Source organism: Chelonia mydas, chromosome 25 (assembly GCF_015237465.2).
Source record: "Chelonia mydas isolate rCheMyd1 chromosome 25, rCheMyd1.pri.v2, whole genome shotgun sequence".
Classification (NCBI taxonomy): Eukaryota; Metazoa; Chordata; order Testudines; family Cheloniidae; genus Chelonia; species Chelonia mydas.
The window spans coordinates 938157-956102 of record NC_057858.1 but is presented as its reverse complement, the minus strand read 5'-3'; the positions used below and the strand labels follow the sequence as shown (position 1 = coordinate 956102).

General features: G+C 42.4%; 1 protein-coding gene across 15 annotated transcripts in view; it reads right to left on the bottom strand.

Annotated features, from left to right (window-relative positions):
* Positions 1–17946, bottom strand: part of RANBP3 (RAN binding protein 3) — a 177015-nt gene that overhangs the window by 90033 nt on the left and 69036 nt on the right. For all 15 annotated transcript variants that reach the window (XM_027822109.3, XM_043535664.1, XM_043535662.1 and 12 more), the window contains 3 exons: positions 9872–9908; positions 9692–9778; positions 369–440 (listed from right to left, as the gene is read on the bottom strand). In XM_027822109.3, coding sequence (XP_027677910.1) covers positions 369–440; positions 9692–9778; positions 9872–9908 — 196 coding nt within the window. The remainder of the gene's footprint in view (positions 1–368; positions 441–9691; positions 9779–9871; positions 9909–17946) is intronic.

Below are 17946 nucleotides of genomic sequence, written 5' to 3'. Positions count from 1 at the left end.
TTACGTTATATTTGTAACCGTATACAGCTGACATAACAAGCTATTAAGCTAGTAAGGTAACAGATACAAAACCTGAATCATACCACCTTCCATTGTACAAAACAATGACATTCCACTTCACCTGAAGTTCAGATGGATTGCAAAGTGGGAACTGAAAACAAACAGTTTATATCTACAAACTCCAGAAAACAAACCCTCTATGAATGACTGATAAGAACAATCTGCTTATGAGGGGAGATGAGCTCTAGCAGTTAATTTACATTCTTTCATCTAAGGGCTTAATTTTAAAATGTTAATTAGTCCGCTCTAGATCACAAGCGCAAACCGTAACAACTTGCTGAAAAAGGCAAAGAGATTAGGAAGCTCACCTGGTTCCGAGTCAGAATTTCCTGCAGAAGGTTCACAGAAGCTTGATGGCATAAAGACATTGTTCTTTGTTACTGTAGTCAAGAAAAAAGTTACTAAGAAAAAACCACACATACAGACACAAGAAAGTTAGTTTCCCTCATTGTAAAGTCCCTCCCTTCAATATAATAATGGATCAGCTGATACTGAACTCAAATAAAGAATTAAACAAGGGTAACACATAATTAATGCCAATCAACATAAGTTTAATGGAAAACAGATCCTAACAATATTTGTGAGGGTATTACAGATTTGGTTGATAAAGGTAATAGTGTTATGTATATACTTAGACTTCTATAAAGGCATTTGACTTGGTACTGAATGACATTTTGATTAAAAAACTAGAACATAAAACTAACAAAGCACACATTAAACAGATTAAGAAACTGGCTTGAGTGGGTGTGTTTCTAGTGGGGTCCTGCTATGATCGGTTCCTGGGCCTAAGCTGTTTAACATTTTTATCAATGACCTGGAAGAAAATATAAAATCATCACTGATAAAGTTTGCAGATGACACAAAGATTGGGTGAATGGTAAATAATGAAGAGGACAGGTAACTGATACAGAGCAATCTGGATCACTTGGTCTACTGGGCGCAAGCAAACAATATGTGTTTTAATACAGCTAAATGTCAATGTATACACCAAGGAACAAAGAATGTAGACCATACTTACACAATGGGGGCCTCAATCCTGGGAAGCAGTGACTCTGAAAAAGATTTGGGGGTCATGGTAGGTAATCAGCTGAACAGGAGCTCCCAGTCCAACACTGTGGCCAAAACGGCTAATGCAATCCTTGGACGCATAAATGGGAATCTCAAGCAGAAGTAGAGAGGTTATTTTACCTCTGTATTTGCTCTGGTGCAACTGCTGCTGGAATACCGTGTACAATTCTGGTGTCCACAATTTAAGAAGGATGTTGATAAATTGGAGAGGGTTCAGAGAAGAGCCATAAGAATGATTAAAGGATTGAAAAACATGCCTTACAGTGATAGACTCCAGGAGCTCAATCTATTTGGCTTAACAAAGAGAAGACTAAGAGGTGACTTAATTACAATCTATATGTACCTACATGGTGAACAAATATTTGATAATGGGCTCTTCGATCTAACAGAGAAAGGTCTAACACGAGCCAATGGCTGGAAGTAGAAGCTACAAAAATTCAGACTGGAAATAAGGTGTACATTTAACAGTGAGAGTAATTAACCACTGGAACAATTTACCAAGGGTCGTGGTGGATTATCCATCACTGATTTTTTAAGTCAAGATTGGAGGTTTTTTCTAAAAGATATGCTCTAGTTCAAACAAAAATTACTTAATGGAAGTTCTATGGCCTGTGTTCTGGGAGGTTACAGTTGATTGGTCACAATAGTCACTTCCAGCCTTAAAAGCTATGAATATATCAACGTGAATTTCAAACTGGAAAAGATGTCAAAAGTCAAGCACTCAAAAGTTAGGAAATGCCAAGGCTGGCAATAGAAGAGTAATATCTACTTCTTTAAAGATACCACATACAGGATTTCCTCTGTTGCGTCCCACCTAGACTAGGATTGGAAGGTATGTTTGCTTAATATTCTAACATATTAGAATCAACACTTTTGAAAAGTCTGGTGTAGGAAAGGCAGTGAATACTTTAACACTTGCTAAACTGGTCAAGCTGCAGCTTAGGCTCTCTTTTAGGCTTTAACTCTAGCAGCTTAGTATGCAGCGTGCCTTATCTATACTACTTTTCAAAATTGTTAGCACATTGTAGCAAACACCCTTTAACATCACACCTTTTATTCTAGTCTAGACAAAGCCTTGGCAAGTAGGTAGCTCAAGAGATCTCCTACTCATGTCTATGTAAAAAGTGCATACAGCTACACCAATTGCAAGGCAATTGCTAAGATAAAATGCGTGCCCTGTGGGAGTATTAGTGTCAGGCTTCTGAAATCTAGGACATCCTTAAAGAAACAAAACCACCAGATGATGGAAGAAAATGAATCTTCTCAAATGAAAAGCAATCACCATTGTATTGATAGTCTGATAAGGAACTCATCCTAGAAACTGAGGCCAAGCTGATGTGGCTTGAAGAACATACATAAAAGCACACGGTCATCTCCATCTTTGACCATGGCCAAAAGATTCTCTACTCCGGATAGTGCAAGCAATGAGCAGACCCTATGACTAGCAGGAGTCTCCCAGTACCACACATAATGGCTCATACCATGGAGAGATGCAATTAGACATCTATGAAAGGAGAGGTTACTTACTTATACAATAACTGGAGTTCTTAGAGAGATTTTGTCCCTCTGAGTGCTCCACCCCAGATGCGCATGCACCCATGCACTTTCAAACAGAGATTTTTGGTCTGCACCTGCACCCTATACATTTTTATGCTCTGATCTGAGGGCACATAGGGGAGGAAGGAACCAATGCCACTCCAGTTTCTTCTCAAACCACAAAATCCAGCCAGAGGCAAAGACTCTGAAGTAGAGGGGAAGGAGGGCAGGTAGTGGAGCACCCATAGGAACAAACATCTCAAAGAATGGGGGGAGGGATAGCTCAGTGGTTTGAGCATTGGCCTGCTAAACCCAGGGTTGTGAGTTCAATCCTTGAGGGGGCCATTTAGGGATCTGGGGCAAAAATTGGGGATTGGTCCTGCTTTGAACAGGGGCTTGGACTAGATGACCTCCTGCGGTCCCTTCCAACCCTGATATTCTATGATTCTATGAACTCTAATTGCCATAAAAGTAAGTAACTTAGCCTTCTCCTTTGAGCAAGTGTTCCTATGGGTGCTGTTGCAATAACTGGGCCTAGAAATTTACTCTAATTGTGAGCAAGTGTGAAAAGTGAAAGTCCACAAAATGTCAGAATAACCTAGAACACACATTGGTGGGAAAAGGTGAAAAATGAAGACAAAGATTAAATTAGTCTAAACAAAAAGGCCTACTATTAAAATTCAAGGACTGTTAAAGTCATGCCTCATGAAGAAGCGTGAAACCAGAAATCAATGAACCAAAATTTGGTTGGAAATTACGCCTAATTTATTCACAAATTAATGAGAGTTCTCTTTCAGGGTCCTCAAAAAGAAAACCTTGGCGAAGGGTGGGGAGGGAAAGCTGGCTACCGTGACACTGTTTGAGTGTCAGAAGAAGATGGAAGGAGCTTCACCACCTTGGCTGCCATTCCCACCATCTCCTGGAACCCAACCTGATCATTGTGCCTTCATAATTCTGATCCTGAGAGATGTCTTAACCAGACATAGACATCTCAGGAGGGGCGAGGGAAGAGGGTGTCAAGTGGAAAGACAGTGGAACCTTGGACAGAGATCTCCAAGTCCCAGAAGGGATCGTACAGTTTCTAGCATGTGCGAGCGTGGGGCAAGTTGCTAGAAGCGTCGTTCCCAGTAGCTATGTTGTCATCAGAGGGTGAGACGGTACCAGCAGAAGATCCCTCTCGGTACCTCTCAGTAGAGGGCAGTCAGATTCTTCAGACACTTGCAAGGTCTCTTGCACAAGGAATCTAGTCAGCACTGGCAAAGAAGGGCACTGAGTGGCTGGCTGCAATGCAGCTGAAGATACCAGGGATGGTAATGCAGGGAGTAATGGTCTCAAGTTGCAGTGGGGGAGGTTTAGATTGGATATTAGGAAAAACTTTTTCACTAAGAGGGTGGTGAAACACTGGAATGCGTTACCTAGGGAGGTGGTAGAATCTCCTTACTTAGAGGTTTTTAAGGTCAGGCTTGACAAAGGCCTGGCTGGGATGATTTAACTGGGACTTGGTCCTGCTTCGAGCAGGGGGTTGGACTAGATGACCTTCTGAGGTCCCTTCCAACCCTGATATTCTATGATTCTATGATCTGTATTTTCTTTATGCCCATGGCCCATAGAGGTGGGGGCCAGGGTCAGCGATGAAGCTGGCTTCCTCAAGGAGTTTCTGTGTCTGGAAGACCAGCATCAGTGCCAAGCTGGGCTGCTTACTGAGAGATTTCTGGGTGCGTGAAATACTGGACATCTTTTTTGCTGGTATGGAGAGGTAGGCACTGGAGGGGATAGGAGCCTCGATAGTATAAGTACCCGGACACTAGGTTTCCTTGCTTCCCAACTTCTGGGGCAACTTCTCCCTCTTCTTAGGCTCTCTACTGGAGGACCTTGGGGGGTGTGTGTTTTGCTTTGTTTTGTTTTTTTTAAAAGATGTCAGGGTCTCTGAAGCTATCCACAGGTCTCTGCTTATTGAAGCTGGAACCACAGAAGTTGCTGGAGCACCCAGATTGTCTGAGGCCAATGTACTAGGTGTGGGGAGTGAGAAGAAGGTATTCGGGCCCTGAAGCAGTAGCAGGTCTCAAGGAATGTTCCATGAGCAGTAACTTGAGCCTGTCTTCTTTCAGCTTCCTAGATCTGCTCTTAAAGCCAGTGCAGACCTTGCACTCAGATGGAACGCGAGACTCTCCGAGACAGTAGAGGCAGCTGGAATGTTCGTCACTGAGGGGAAAAAGACTTATTAAAGGTCTGGCAGGGTTTGAAGTCTGGAGTTTTGGGCATGCTCCCCTAAAAAAGGCGACAGACAAAGAGAGGCCAAGGTCTCGGGGGGAGAAAGGGGGTCCCAACTGCAAAAACAAAATGGGGAAACCACCCAAAAGCACCCAACGTGTGCAGGGAATACATACAATAAAATAGAATAAAAGATAAAGACAAGCAAGCTAGATGAACTCAAAGCTAACAGACACCACAACACTCCATCATTAGCTGCAGACAGTTAGGAAGGAACTAGAGTGATCGCATGTGTCCATTCTCCCATATACACTCTTTGATCGCAGCACAGGAACAGACCACCTGAACACTGCTATTAAAAACCTGTGATCAAAAGCGCACGGGTGTGCGCACACAGCTGGAGGGGAGCACCCATAGGGACAACTACTCAAAGAACACATTTTTTGATAACAGTAGTCAACTGTCTTACCAAGAGTCGAAACTTAGCTTAAATTACTTCCCAAGAGACAAAGCTAAACCAAATAAAAGCACTCCACATTCAAAACAAGTGTGTCCACACAGGGGGTTATGTTATATCAGCACAGCTACAGTGCTAGAATTATACTGGTATAGTTATACCAGTAAATTTACTCATGTAGACAATGCTTAAGGGAAGTATTTATGAGAGTTTAAATGCACCATCTTATCTTAGCAAGTATTTGGCACCAGGTTGGTCCAATTATGAAGACCTAATGCTTGACTTTTGTGAGGTTTAAAATCAATATTTCCCAGAAAATAACTGCCCGTGCAACAAACCCTAAGATCATTAGATAACAGAGGCTCAAAGCAGATTCACAAACCATTGCTATAATCAATGGTTTTTCACCCTACCTCACCAGGGTGTTTCAAGTCTTGGACCCTGTCACCTGGGAGCAGGCTGTTTGACTGGGATGGAATGCAAGACCCTGGCTGAGAGACTCATCTTGGTAAAAGCCAGGTTGAGTCTAAATCCCTACCAGGATTAGCATGGGGCTGCTGGAATCATATCATATATCATATCTGGGCCACCCTGGGACTGCTGGAACATGGAGTCCTCACAACCTCTGATTCTGTTAGAGAGTTTTTAATGTGAAGAACACTGATGGCAAACACATCAAAGTTGGCTTCCCCAGCCACACAGAGGTAACACAAACACCAGACTTCTCTGAATGCTAACAATATTGGTGAGCTGGAGAGCAATTCAAATTAACTCCAACTTTGAGGAATTCAGGACACTCCCTATCTTCAAAGCAATAATAAAATGCTCATTGAGCCAACAATAAGCAAGTACTCTGGGCCAAGAATCCCCTCTGCTAGAGCTCTCCATCCCAGATATAATCTGTAATTTCTCATGACTTGTTGGATTTGGAGGTCCAGTCTTGGAGAAGATGTGATACCGGTCAGCACGAGGCAGGGAAATCCTAATGTCATTATTCTGATGACTACAATATAGGCTATTTTGAGATGAGTAGATCACTGTAACTGCATTCCCCATTGACAATGTCATACACTAAAAGTTTGCTGTCACCTGATCATGTACTCAGAGTACAGGTAAAACTGGTGCTCAATGATGAAAACAATCTGTGTCTGCCCAACCTGTGGTGCTTGGGATCACGTGCGTCTCATCTTGCTGAGCCAAGTGCGATACAGCTGCATGATTAAAGACCAGCTGGATCTTGTGATACAGAATGATATTCTGACACCTCTCAAAAGATAGATCTGAGTAGTAAATCCTTCCAATAGAGAAATGTGAACACACCAAGTCAGTGAAAGCCAACAAATTACTACCCTCCAGCAACAACAATAGCGGACACGGACACCTCCAGTTAAGTGCCAGTCACAATGCTGATAAAGCTGATATCCTAGTTTATTCTGGAGTATTTTTGGAGAGGGGAGAATTAACTAGCCAAGTGACTGACATTCCCCAAATAATGAAAACATTAAGGACAGTCTCTGCCTTAAAGGGCAACTGCAAGGGCCAGGTTAGAATCACCAACAGATGAATAAGAAATCCTACAAAGGATAAATACCAAAATGTCTCACAGGGCAGAGGTTCTCCCTAATGAAACTGGGGGGCGGGGAGTTGCTGTTACTCCATTTTAGTAGGATTTCAAATAAATGACAAACTCAATGAGGCAATGCCTCCAAGCAGTGTTTCTTCATTACTAGCCTCACTGGGTGAATCATCTAAGACTGAACGCGTTATAAATTTTACATGTTGCAGGACTGACCAGTGATGACTCCTTGTGAATTGATGCTCCATGTGCCCCAGAGACTATTGTGCCACATGCCAGTGACCACGGGTCTAGTGCCAAACTCCCATCCTCAAATGCACTTCCATTTAATGGGCACTGTGATGAAGAGCACCAGCAGAGAGGTGCTCAGACAAAGCACAGCAAAGATTAAACCTAATCTTGCCTCCACAGGGGCTCAAATCTGAGTCAGCAAAATAGTTCTTCTGTCCCCCACTCCCACACATACACACTTCCCTCTGAAACACCAGAGACTGTCCACAACTTGAGAGGGGACACTGAATGGGATGGATCGGTGCTTTCAGGTAGGACACTTTCCTCTTTCTTAGAAGAATGGCTGGTGTGTTATGCTCAGGGCCATACTGATGGCCAGATTTGGGGTTAGGAAAAAAAACTGCCCTCAGTTCAGACTGGCAGGGACCTTGGAGGGTTTCAACTTCCTCTGCAGCATGGGGCATAGTTTACCTGCTGGGATCATCTGACATCATCACCTGGCCGTTGCAGGGACCTCAGGCATTGGTGGAAACCTTGGTGTCTCCTGTTCTCTTCAGTGTTTAATCTGAGTCATGAATATTTTAGACTAACTGAAGTTTTAGGGCTAAGAATACGAGCAACTGGGTGAAATTTAATGGCCTATGATTTAGAGAAGGCCAGACTAGGTTGTCTAATGGTCCTTCTAGCTTTACACTGTATGAAACTAAACAGCTATCACCAAGGCTTTCAGGGAACCTACAACATGATTGTCAAGCATCAGAGGGGTAGCCGTGTTAGTCTGGATCTGTAAAAGGGGCAAAGGGTCCTGTGGCACCTTATAGACTAACAGACGTATTGGAGCATAAGCTTTCGTGGGTGACTACCCAGTTCGTCAGCATCCGATGAAGTGGGTATTCACCCACAAAAGCTTATGCTCCAATACGTCTCTTAGTCTATAAGGTGCCACAGGACTCTTTGCCCCTTTTACAACATGATTGTTAATTATCTGTACTACAGCAGGACCTAGGAACCCCAATCAAGGATCAAAGACACATCATGCAAGTACTGTACAGACGGAAAATAAAGAACTTACAGCCTAGATGTCAGACAGGACACGACAGTGGAGAATACAAACTGGGTGGAATAACAGGAACAACAAATTAGCAAAAAAACTGAAGTCTCAGCTCATCTCTTGCTTAACCAATGCTAGCTGACAGTGATTCTGAAGCACAACAGAAGTAGACAGGTTAAGGAGCAACTTGCAGGAAAAATTGGCAGCTTTACCACTTGTGTTGGGGGGGGAGAGAGAGAGAGAGAGAGAGAGAGTGTGTGTGTGTGTGTGTGAGTCCCTCTCCTCCTCCCCCGCCCCCCCCCCGGGCCATGTATGGGGAACAGTGTAAGAGAGTTGGTAGATGCTGGAGGGAGGAGCAGACAGGCAAGTTATGAAGATCACCTTCACCATGCCAGTGATGGCAAAGTCAACAGCTTGATAAGTCAATAGATCTGAAGGAAAGGGTGGGACTAAATGGTGAAGAGTCTCAAAAAGCAAAGATTCTGTTTGAAGTGGTGGAGGAGGTGGAGCCTGTAGAGAGGCACAGAGGGAGGTGATGTATCAGGAAGGTGAACCCAGTAGCAGCATTTTGAATAGACTTGAATAGAATGATGTGGCTGGTTTCATGGCCAGAGAAGAGACTAGTAGTCAAGGCAGATGAAAATGCCTGAACAAGAGCCTTGATGGTCTGGACAGAAAGAAAAGTCTGAATCTTGGAAACTTTAGCTAGGTAGAAGCAGCAAGACTTGGACACTGCCCCAAAGTGTGGATCGAGAGACGGGGGTGAGTCAAAGATGACGCCTCAATTACAGGCCTAAGTGATGGTGTTATCCACAGTGACAGAAATAATGATCCAAGGCCTGGAAACTTGCTTTACAGTGAGAAACTAAAAAAGGTCACTATTTATTTTATCTAAGACTAGTTATGGGGTGGCTTGATAAGTCTATGAACAGTAGAGAAGGTTTCAGTAGATATAGTTTGTAGTGTATCTAACAGACAAAGATATAACAGGATCCAATGGTTGGAAGCTTAAGCTAGACAAATTCAGACTAGAAATAAGATGCACTTTCTTTGAATCAAAATTGCATGTCTTTCTAAATGATTCTGTCTAGCTGAACCAGAAGTTATGGGTTTGATGCAGGAATTACTGAGTGAAATTTTATGGTTTGTGTTATGCAAGAGGTCAGACTAGATGATTACAATAATCTTTCCTGGCCTTAATCTCTGAATCTATGAGTAAAGAGAGTTGTTTAATATCCCTGCTTTGTCTACTGATTTAAGCCCACATTCCTTACTGTTTTGCTTCAGTTGTGGCAGTGATGTGGATGAGACTTAGGTTCGTGAGTGAAGGCAGAGGCAAAAGCAGCACAATTTAAAGGAAAGAGGATCTGCTCGCCCTCCACCTTACATAGTCTGTCCACAGCATGGAAGATGATGGCAGGACCGGAGAATTAGACAGAAATCAAGGAAGTACATCTTCTCCCTTATTTTCTTGCTGTAAAAGAATTAGAAAACGTTTTACCTGTCTGTGAAGGAGGGAACTGTGTTAAAGATGAAGTTCTTTCACGTTTTACAGGAGGACAGTAACTCCCATCCTCATGGTCAGATTCTGTAGAGATAAAGGATTTAGAGATAAAACAGGCAAAGTTCTGATTAGACAGCAACTAGAGATCTAAAATAACTAAAACACTTTCTTCCTTACCTTCTCCATCTTCTGGACTTGACCCATCTGCTGACCTCTGTAATCACAAGATAAGTTAAGATTTTATATCACAGACTGATAGAAAAAATACCCCATCCTCTAGATAATCCCATATGCCTTAATTGTTGGTTTGGAGACTTTCTGCTATCACAGATTGGTATTCAAACTGTAAAAACATTAGAGTAAATTATGTTCAAACATACTGGATAGCAGACAGACTCTCACTTAACAAGATGTAAACAAAAAGCACAAATGCTCAGTAATTAAGATTAATGGAGACATACTTTTTTGTCAGGTTTCAGAGTAGCAGCCGTGTTAGTCTGTACCCGCAAAAAGAAAAGGAGGACTTGTGGCACCTTAGAGACTAACAAATTTATTTGAGCATAAGCTTTCGTGAGCTACAGCTCACTTCATCGGATGCATTCAGTGGAAAATACAGTGGGGAGATTTATATACACAGAGAACATGAAACAATGGGTGTTACCATACACACTGTAACGAGAGTGATCAGGTAAGGTGAGCTACTACCAGCAGGAAAGCGGGCGGGGGGAAGGAGGGGGAACTTTTTGTAAGGATAATCAAGGTGGGCCATTTCCAGCAGTTGACAAGAACGTCTGAAGAACGGGGGGTGGGGGGGAATAGTTTTACTTTGTGTAATGACCCATCCACTCCCAGTCTTTATTCAAGCCTAAGTTAATTGTATCCAGTTTGCAAATTAATTCCTATTCAGCAGTCTCTCGTTGGAGTCTGTTTTTGAAGTTTTTTTGTTGAAGAATTAGAATCATAGAATATCAAGGTTGGAAGGGACCTCAGGAGGTCATCTAGTCCAACCCCCTGCTCAAAGCAGGACCAATGCCAAATTTTTGCCCCAGATCCCTAAATGGCCCCCTCAAGGACTGAACTCACAATCCTGGGTTTAGCAGGCCAATACTCAAACCACTGAGCTATCCCTCCCCCAACTTTTAGGTCTGTAATAGAGTGACCAAAGAGATTGAAGGGTTCTCTAACTGGTTTTTGAATGACGTCAAGAATTATAACATTCAAAAAACAGTCGGAGAACACTTCAATCTCTTTGGTCACTCAATTACAGACCTAAAAGTGGCAACTCTTCAACAAAAAAAACGTTAAAAACAGACTGCAACAAGAGACTGCTGAATTGGAATTAATTTGCAAGCTGGATACAATTAACTTCAGCTTGAATAAAGACTGGGAGTGGATGGGTCATTACACAAAGTAAAACTATTTCCCAATGTTTATTCCCCCCTCCCCCAACTGTTCCTCAGACGTTCTTGTCAACTGCTGGAAATGGCCCACCTTGATCATCACTACAAAAGGTGTTTTTTCTCCCCTGTTGGTAATAGCTCACCTTACCTGATCACTCTGGTTACAGTGTGTATGGTAACACCCATTCTTTCATGTTCTCTGTGTATATAAAATCTCCCCACTATATTTTCCACTGAATGCATCCGATGAAGTGAGCTGTAGCTCACGAAAGCTTATGCTCAAATAAATTTGTTAGTCTCTAAGGTGCCACAAGTATACTTTTTTTGTACATCTCTTGTAACTAGCTGTATTTGAAAGTATGGAATCATAGAAAATTAGGGTTGGAAGGGACCTCAGGAGGTCATCTAATCCAACCCCCTGCTCAAAGCAGGACCAATCTCCAATTTTTGCCCCAGATCCCTAAATGGCCCCCTCAAGGATTGAACTCACAACCCTGGGTTTAGCAGGCCAATGCTCAAATCACCGAGCTATCCCTCCCCCCATTCTCAAGTACATTCTCAAGTGTTACAGTATCTGATATAAGCTATAAAGATTTTGACTACAGCAATTTAATTTTTCTATATTTTGAAAGCCCACAACTGATGAATGTGTGTGTGTCTGACTGGCTCAGGAAATTAAAATAAGTTTTGGTTGTTTAAACCCAAAAAATTCTAACTTCACAATAAGCATGTCAACTTCTTGGGAGTTTATTCTAAACCACTAGCGCACAAATTCTTTAAATATGAATAAACAGACCTCTCAACAGAAAGCAGTTAGTGTTTTTTTAAGTGTTCAAAGAGCTTTACAAGATGCAGCACCACTGGTAGTGGATCAAAACTGAAACCAGTATAAGAAATCATTATTAAGGCTACGATTAGTCATGGAGGTCGTGGAAGTCACAGAATACGTAACTTCCAGCGACCTCTGTGACTTCAGCCTGTGGGGCTTGGGGGCCAGGAGCTGCGGGATACCCCTTGCCGCCTCTTGCAGCCCCCGGAGCTCCAAGCAGCCACAGGCGGTGGGGGCCTCCAGAGCTCTCAGCTGCTGTGGGCAGTGGGGGACCCCTGGACCTGCAGACAGGAGTATCATCCCGCTGCTCCCAGCCATGGGCTGCGGGGGACTTTGCAGTTCCAATACACAAGCCAGGTGGGGGCCCCCGGAGCTCCTGCCCCGCTGCAGGCCGTGTGGGGACCTGGAGATCCCCATTTTGTCACAGACTTTTACTAAAAGTCATGGACAGGTCACGGCATCTGTGAATTTTTCTTTATTGCCCGTGACCTGTCCTTGACTTTTCATAAAAATATCCGTGACAAAATCTTAGCTTCCAAGGGCAAGTATCCTTTACATGTAACAAAAATCAACACACCTTTAAAAAAAAAAAAACAAAACCCTGCACTATTGACAGTGACTAGATATTATCTATTTCATAGCTGTCCTTTTCAAGTAAAATTCTCAAGGTTTTAGAACTCTTTATTCTTTAAATTTCAGGAAAGAATGCTAGGTAATTATTTCTGAATATACACAGTTCCATATTTATCAGCCTTATAATAGTGATATTTAATTTTATGAACCATGCTATCACAAGATAACATGACCAAAGTAATGGCTGCAAATTGATATTATCAATCATGGTTGAAAATAACCTGTTTTCCCATCGAGAGGATGAAAGATGACTATGCAGTTCCATGACTGCCTCTTGGATCAACTAGGCCTGGAATCCTAGGGAGTTCCAGGAAAGAGGGAGAGGAAATTCTTGATTTAGTCATAAGTAGCACACAGAATGCGGTCCAAGAAATGCATACAGCTGAACCGCTTGGTAACAGCGATCATAATGCAATTAAAGTTCACATCTTGTAGGGGAAAAAATACCAAAGAAACCCACCACAGTTGCATTTAACTTCAAAAAGGACAACTACACAAAAATGAGGCGGCTAGTTATATGGAAATAAAAAGAACAGTCACAAGAGTGAAATGCATGCCAGCTGCATAGAAACTTTTTAAAAACACTATAACAGAGGCTCAAACTATATGTTACTCCAAATTTTAAAAAACAGTAAGACGACAATAACTAGCAGAGTTAAAGAGGGAGATAGGGATAAAAAGAAGTTTTTTAAAAATTGGAAGTCAGATCCTACTGAGGAAAACAGAAAGGAACAAACTCTGGCAAGTCAAGTGTAAAAGTATAACTAGGCAAGTCATAAAATAATAATTTCATGAACAGCTAGCAAAAGACAAAAAAAAAGAGCAAAAAAAAAAAAAAGGTTTTTTTTTAAGTACACCAGAAGCAGGAAGCCTGCCAAACAATCAGTGGGGCCATTCGATGATCAAAGTGCTAAAGGATCACTCAAAGACAACAAGACCATTGGGGAGAAGCTAGTTAAAGAAGTATGGGCTGGATGAATGGACTATAAAGTGGATAGAAAGCTGGCTAGATCATTGGGCTTAACGGGTAGTGATCAATGGCTCCATGTCTAGTTGGCAGCTGGTATCAAGCAGAGTACCCCAGGGGCCAGTCCTGGGGCTGGTTTTGTTCAACATCTTTATTAATGATCTGGATGATGGGATGAGTTGCACCCTCAGTAAGTTTGCAGATGACACTAAGCTGGGGGGAGAGTTAGATATGCTGGAAGGTAGGGATAGGATACAGAGGGACCTAGACAAATTAGAGGATTGGGCCAAAAGAAATCTGATGAGGTTCAACAAGGACAAATGCAGAGTCCTGCACTTAGCAAGGAAGAATCCCATGCACTGCTACAGGCTGGGGACTGACTGGCTAAGCGGCAGTTCTGCAGAAAAGGACCTAGGGGTTACAGTGGACAAGAAGCTGGATATGAGTCAACAGTGTGCCCTTGTTGCCAAGAAGGCCAATGGCATTTTGGGATGTATAAGTAGGGGCATTGCCAGCAGATCGAGGGACGTGATCGTTCTCCTCTATTCGACATTGGTGAGGCCTCATCTAGAGTACTGTGTCCAGTTTTGGGCCCCACACTACAAGAAGGATGTGGAAAAATTGGAGAACGTCCAGCGGAGGGCAACAAAAATTATTAGGGGGCTGGAACACATGATTTATGAGAGGTTTCAGAGTAATAGCCGTGTTAGTCTGTATTCGCAAAAAGAAAAAGGAGTACTTGTGGCACCTTAGAGACTAACCAATTTATTTGAGCATAAGCTTTCGTGAGCTACAGCTCACTTCATCAGATGCATACTGTGGAAAATACAGAAGATGTTCTTATACATACAAACCATGAAAAAATGGGTGTTTACCACTACAAAAGGTTTTCTCTCCCCCCACCCCACTCTCCTGCTGGTAATAGCTTATCTAAAGTGATCACTCTCCTTACAATGTGTATGATAAACACCCATTTTTTCATGGTTTGTATGTATAAGAACATCTTCTGTATTTTCCACAGTATGCATCTGATGAAGTGAGCTGTAGCTCACGAAAGCTGATGCTCAAATAAATTGGTTAGTCTCTAAGGTGCCACAAGTACTCCTTTTCTTTTTATGATTTATGAGGAGAGGCTGAGGGAACTGGGATTATTTAGTCTGCAGAAGAGAAGAATGAGGGGGGATTTGATAGCTGCTTTCAACTACCTGAAAGGGGGTTCCAAAGAGGATGGATCTAGATTGTTCTCAGTGGTAGCAGATGACAGAACAAGGAGTAATGGTCTCAAGATGCAGTGGGGGATGCATCCGATGAAGTGAGCTGTAGCTTACGAAAGCTTTTGCTCAAATAAATTTGTCAGTCTCTAAGGTGCCACAAGTACTCCTTTTCTTTTTATGATTCTAAGCTAAATGAATTGTTTGCATTGGTCTTCACTGCATAAGATGAGGAAGAGTTCCACACCTAAGCCATTCTTTTTAGGTAACAAATCTGAGGAACTGTCCCAGACTGAGGTGTCAATAGAGGAGATTTGGAGAAAAAACCTGAAACAGTAAGTCAGCAGGACCAGGTGGTATGAACCCAAGAATCATAGAATATCAGGGTTGGAAGGGACCTCAGGAGGTCATCTAGTCCAACCACCTGCTCAAAGCAGGACCAATCCCCAACTAAATCATCCCAGCCAGGGCTTTGTCAAGCCTGACCTTAAAAACTTCTAAGGAAGGAGATTCCACCACCTCCCTAGGTAACGCATTCCAGTGTTTCACCACCCTCCTAGTGAAAAAGTTTTTCCTAATATCCAACCTAAACCTCCCCAACTGCAACTTGAGACCATTACTCCTCGTTCTGTCATTCAGCTACCACTGAGAACAGTCTAGAGCCATCCTCTTTGGAACCCCCTTTCAGGTAGTTGAAAGCAGCTATCAAATCCCCCCTCATTCTTCTCTTCCGCAGACTAAACAATCCCAGTTCCCTCAGCCTCTCCTCATAAGTCATGTGTTCCAGCCCCCTAATCATTTTTGTTGCCTTCTGCTGGACTCTTTCCAATTTTTCCACATCCTTCTTGTAGCGTGGGGCCCAAAACTGGACACAGTACACAGTACAGATTTTTCCAGGGACTGAGGTGAGGCTGACTGGCCTGTAGTTCCCAGGATCCTCCTCCTTCCCTTTTTTAAAGATGGGCACTACATTAGCCTTTTTCCAGTCGTCCGGGACTTCCCCGGATCGCCATGAGTTTTCAAAGACAATTTGAGTTCTGAAGGAACTCAAATATGAAGTTGCAAAACTACTAACTGTGGTATGTAACCTATTGCTTAAATGATCCTGTCTCAGAGAACTAGAAGATAGCTAAAGTTACACCATTTTTTTTTTAAAAAGGCTTGAGAGGCTTGAGAGGCAATCCTGGCAACTACAGGCTAGTGTGCCTAACTTCAGTGCCAGGCAAATTGCTGGAAAGTATAGTAAAGAACAGAATTATCAAACATATAAATGAACACAATATGTTGAGGAAGAGTCAACCTGGCTTTTGTACAGGGAAATCATGCCTTGCCAATCTTTAGAATTCATTGAGGGGGTCAAACATGTGGAAAAGGATGATTCAGTGGACACAGTGCACTTAGACTTTCAGAAAGCCTTTGACAAGGTCCCTCACCGAAGGCACTTAAGTAATATAAGCAGTCATGGGATAAGAGGGAAGGTCCTCTTATGGATCAGTAACTGGTTAAAAGATAGGAAACAAAGCGTCAGTTTCCACAACGGAGAGAGCTAAATAGTGGAATCCCCCAAGGCTGTGTACTGGGACCAGTGCTGTTCAACATGTCCATAAATAATCTGGAAAAAGGGATAAACAGTGAGATGGCAAAATTTGCAGATGATACAAAATTACTTGACATAGTTACTGCCAAATCTGACTGAAGAGAGTTACAAAAAGGTCTCATTAAACTGGCTGACTAGGCAACCCAATGACTGATGAAATTCAAAGTAATGCATGCTGGAAAACATAAATGCAAAGTAATAGTTGATAAATTGAAAGTTGATAAACGCAAAAGTTGCAGAATGCGAAGTTGATAAATGCAAAGTAATGCATGCTGGAAAACATGATTCCAACTATACATACAAAATGATGGGATCTAAATTAATTGTTTCCACTCAAAAAAGAAGATCTTGGAGTTATCATGGATAGTTCTCTGAAAACATCTACTCAGTATGCACCAGCACTCATAAAAGCAAACAGAATGTTAGGTTAGAAACCATTAGGAAAGGATAAAACAGAAAATATAATACCACTATATAAATCGATGATACACCCACACCTTGAATACTTCATGCAGTTCTGGTCAGCCCATCTCAAAACATACCTACTAGAACTGAAAAAAGTATAGAGATTGGCAAAAAAAAAAAAAAGATCAAGGGTAAGGAACAGCTTCCATACGAGGAGAGATTAAAAGGACTAGGGCAGTCATAGAATATCAGGGTTGGAAGGGACCTCAGGGAGGTCACCTAGTCCAACCCCCTGCTCAAAGCAGGACCAATCCCCAACTAAATCATCTTAGAAAAGAGACGACTTGGGGGGAGAGGGGCACCATGATAGAGGTCTATAAAATCATGACTGGTGTGGAAAGCGAATAGGGAAGCATTATCTATCCCTTCACATAACACAAGAATCAGGCGTCACCCAATGAAATTAATAGGCAGCAGGTTTATAACAAACATAAGGAAGTACTTCTTTACACAACACACTGTCAAACTGTAGAACACATTACTAGGGGATGTTGTGAGGCTCAAAAGTGTAACTGGGTTCAAAAAATATTTTAGATAAGTTCATGGAGGATAGGTCCATCAACAATTCTTCGCCAAAATGGCCAGGGATGCAACCCTGTGTTCTGTGTGTCCCTAAACCTCTGACTGCCAAAAGCTGGACTGGATATCAGGGGATGTATCACTCAATAATTGCCCGGTTCTGTTCATTCCCTCTGAAGCATCTGGCACCAGCCACTGCCGGAAGACAGGATACTGAGCTAGGTGGACCATTCGTCTGAGCAAGTATAGACATTCTGATGTTCATTCTGGCACAAATAATCAAGAGCAACAAGGGACTTCCAGCATTTTGGACACTGCTGTACAATGTGTGCACTTACGATTGGTTTAGTCAATATGCCCTAATCCAACTCCTAAACAGGATCATAGAATCACAGGGTTAGAAGGGACTGCAAGGGTCATCTAGTCTAACCCCGTGCCAAGATGCAGGATTGGTTGTGTCTAAACCATCCAAGACAGATGACTATCCAGTCTCATCTTGAAAACCTCCAGTGAAGGAGCTTCCACAACCTTCCAAGACAGGCTGTTCCATTTCCTACTGTTCTTACAGTTAGGAAGTTTTTCCTGAGATTTAATCTAAATCTGCTATGCTGTAGTGTAGACCAAAACCTTT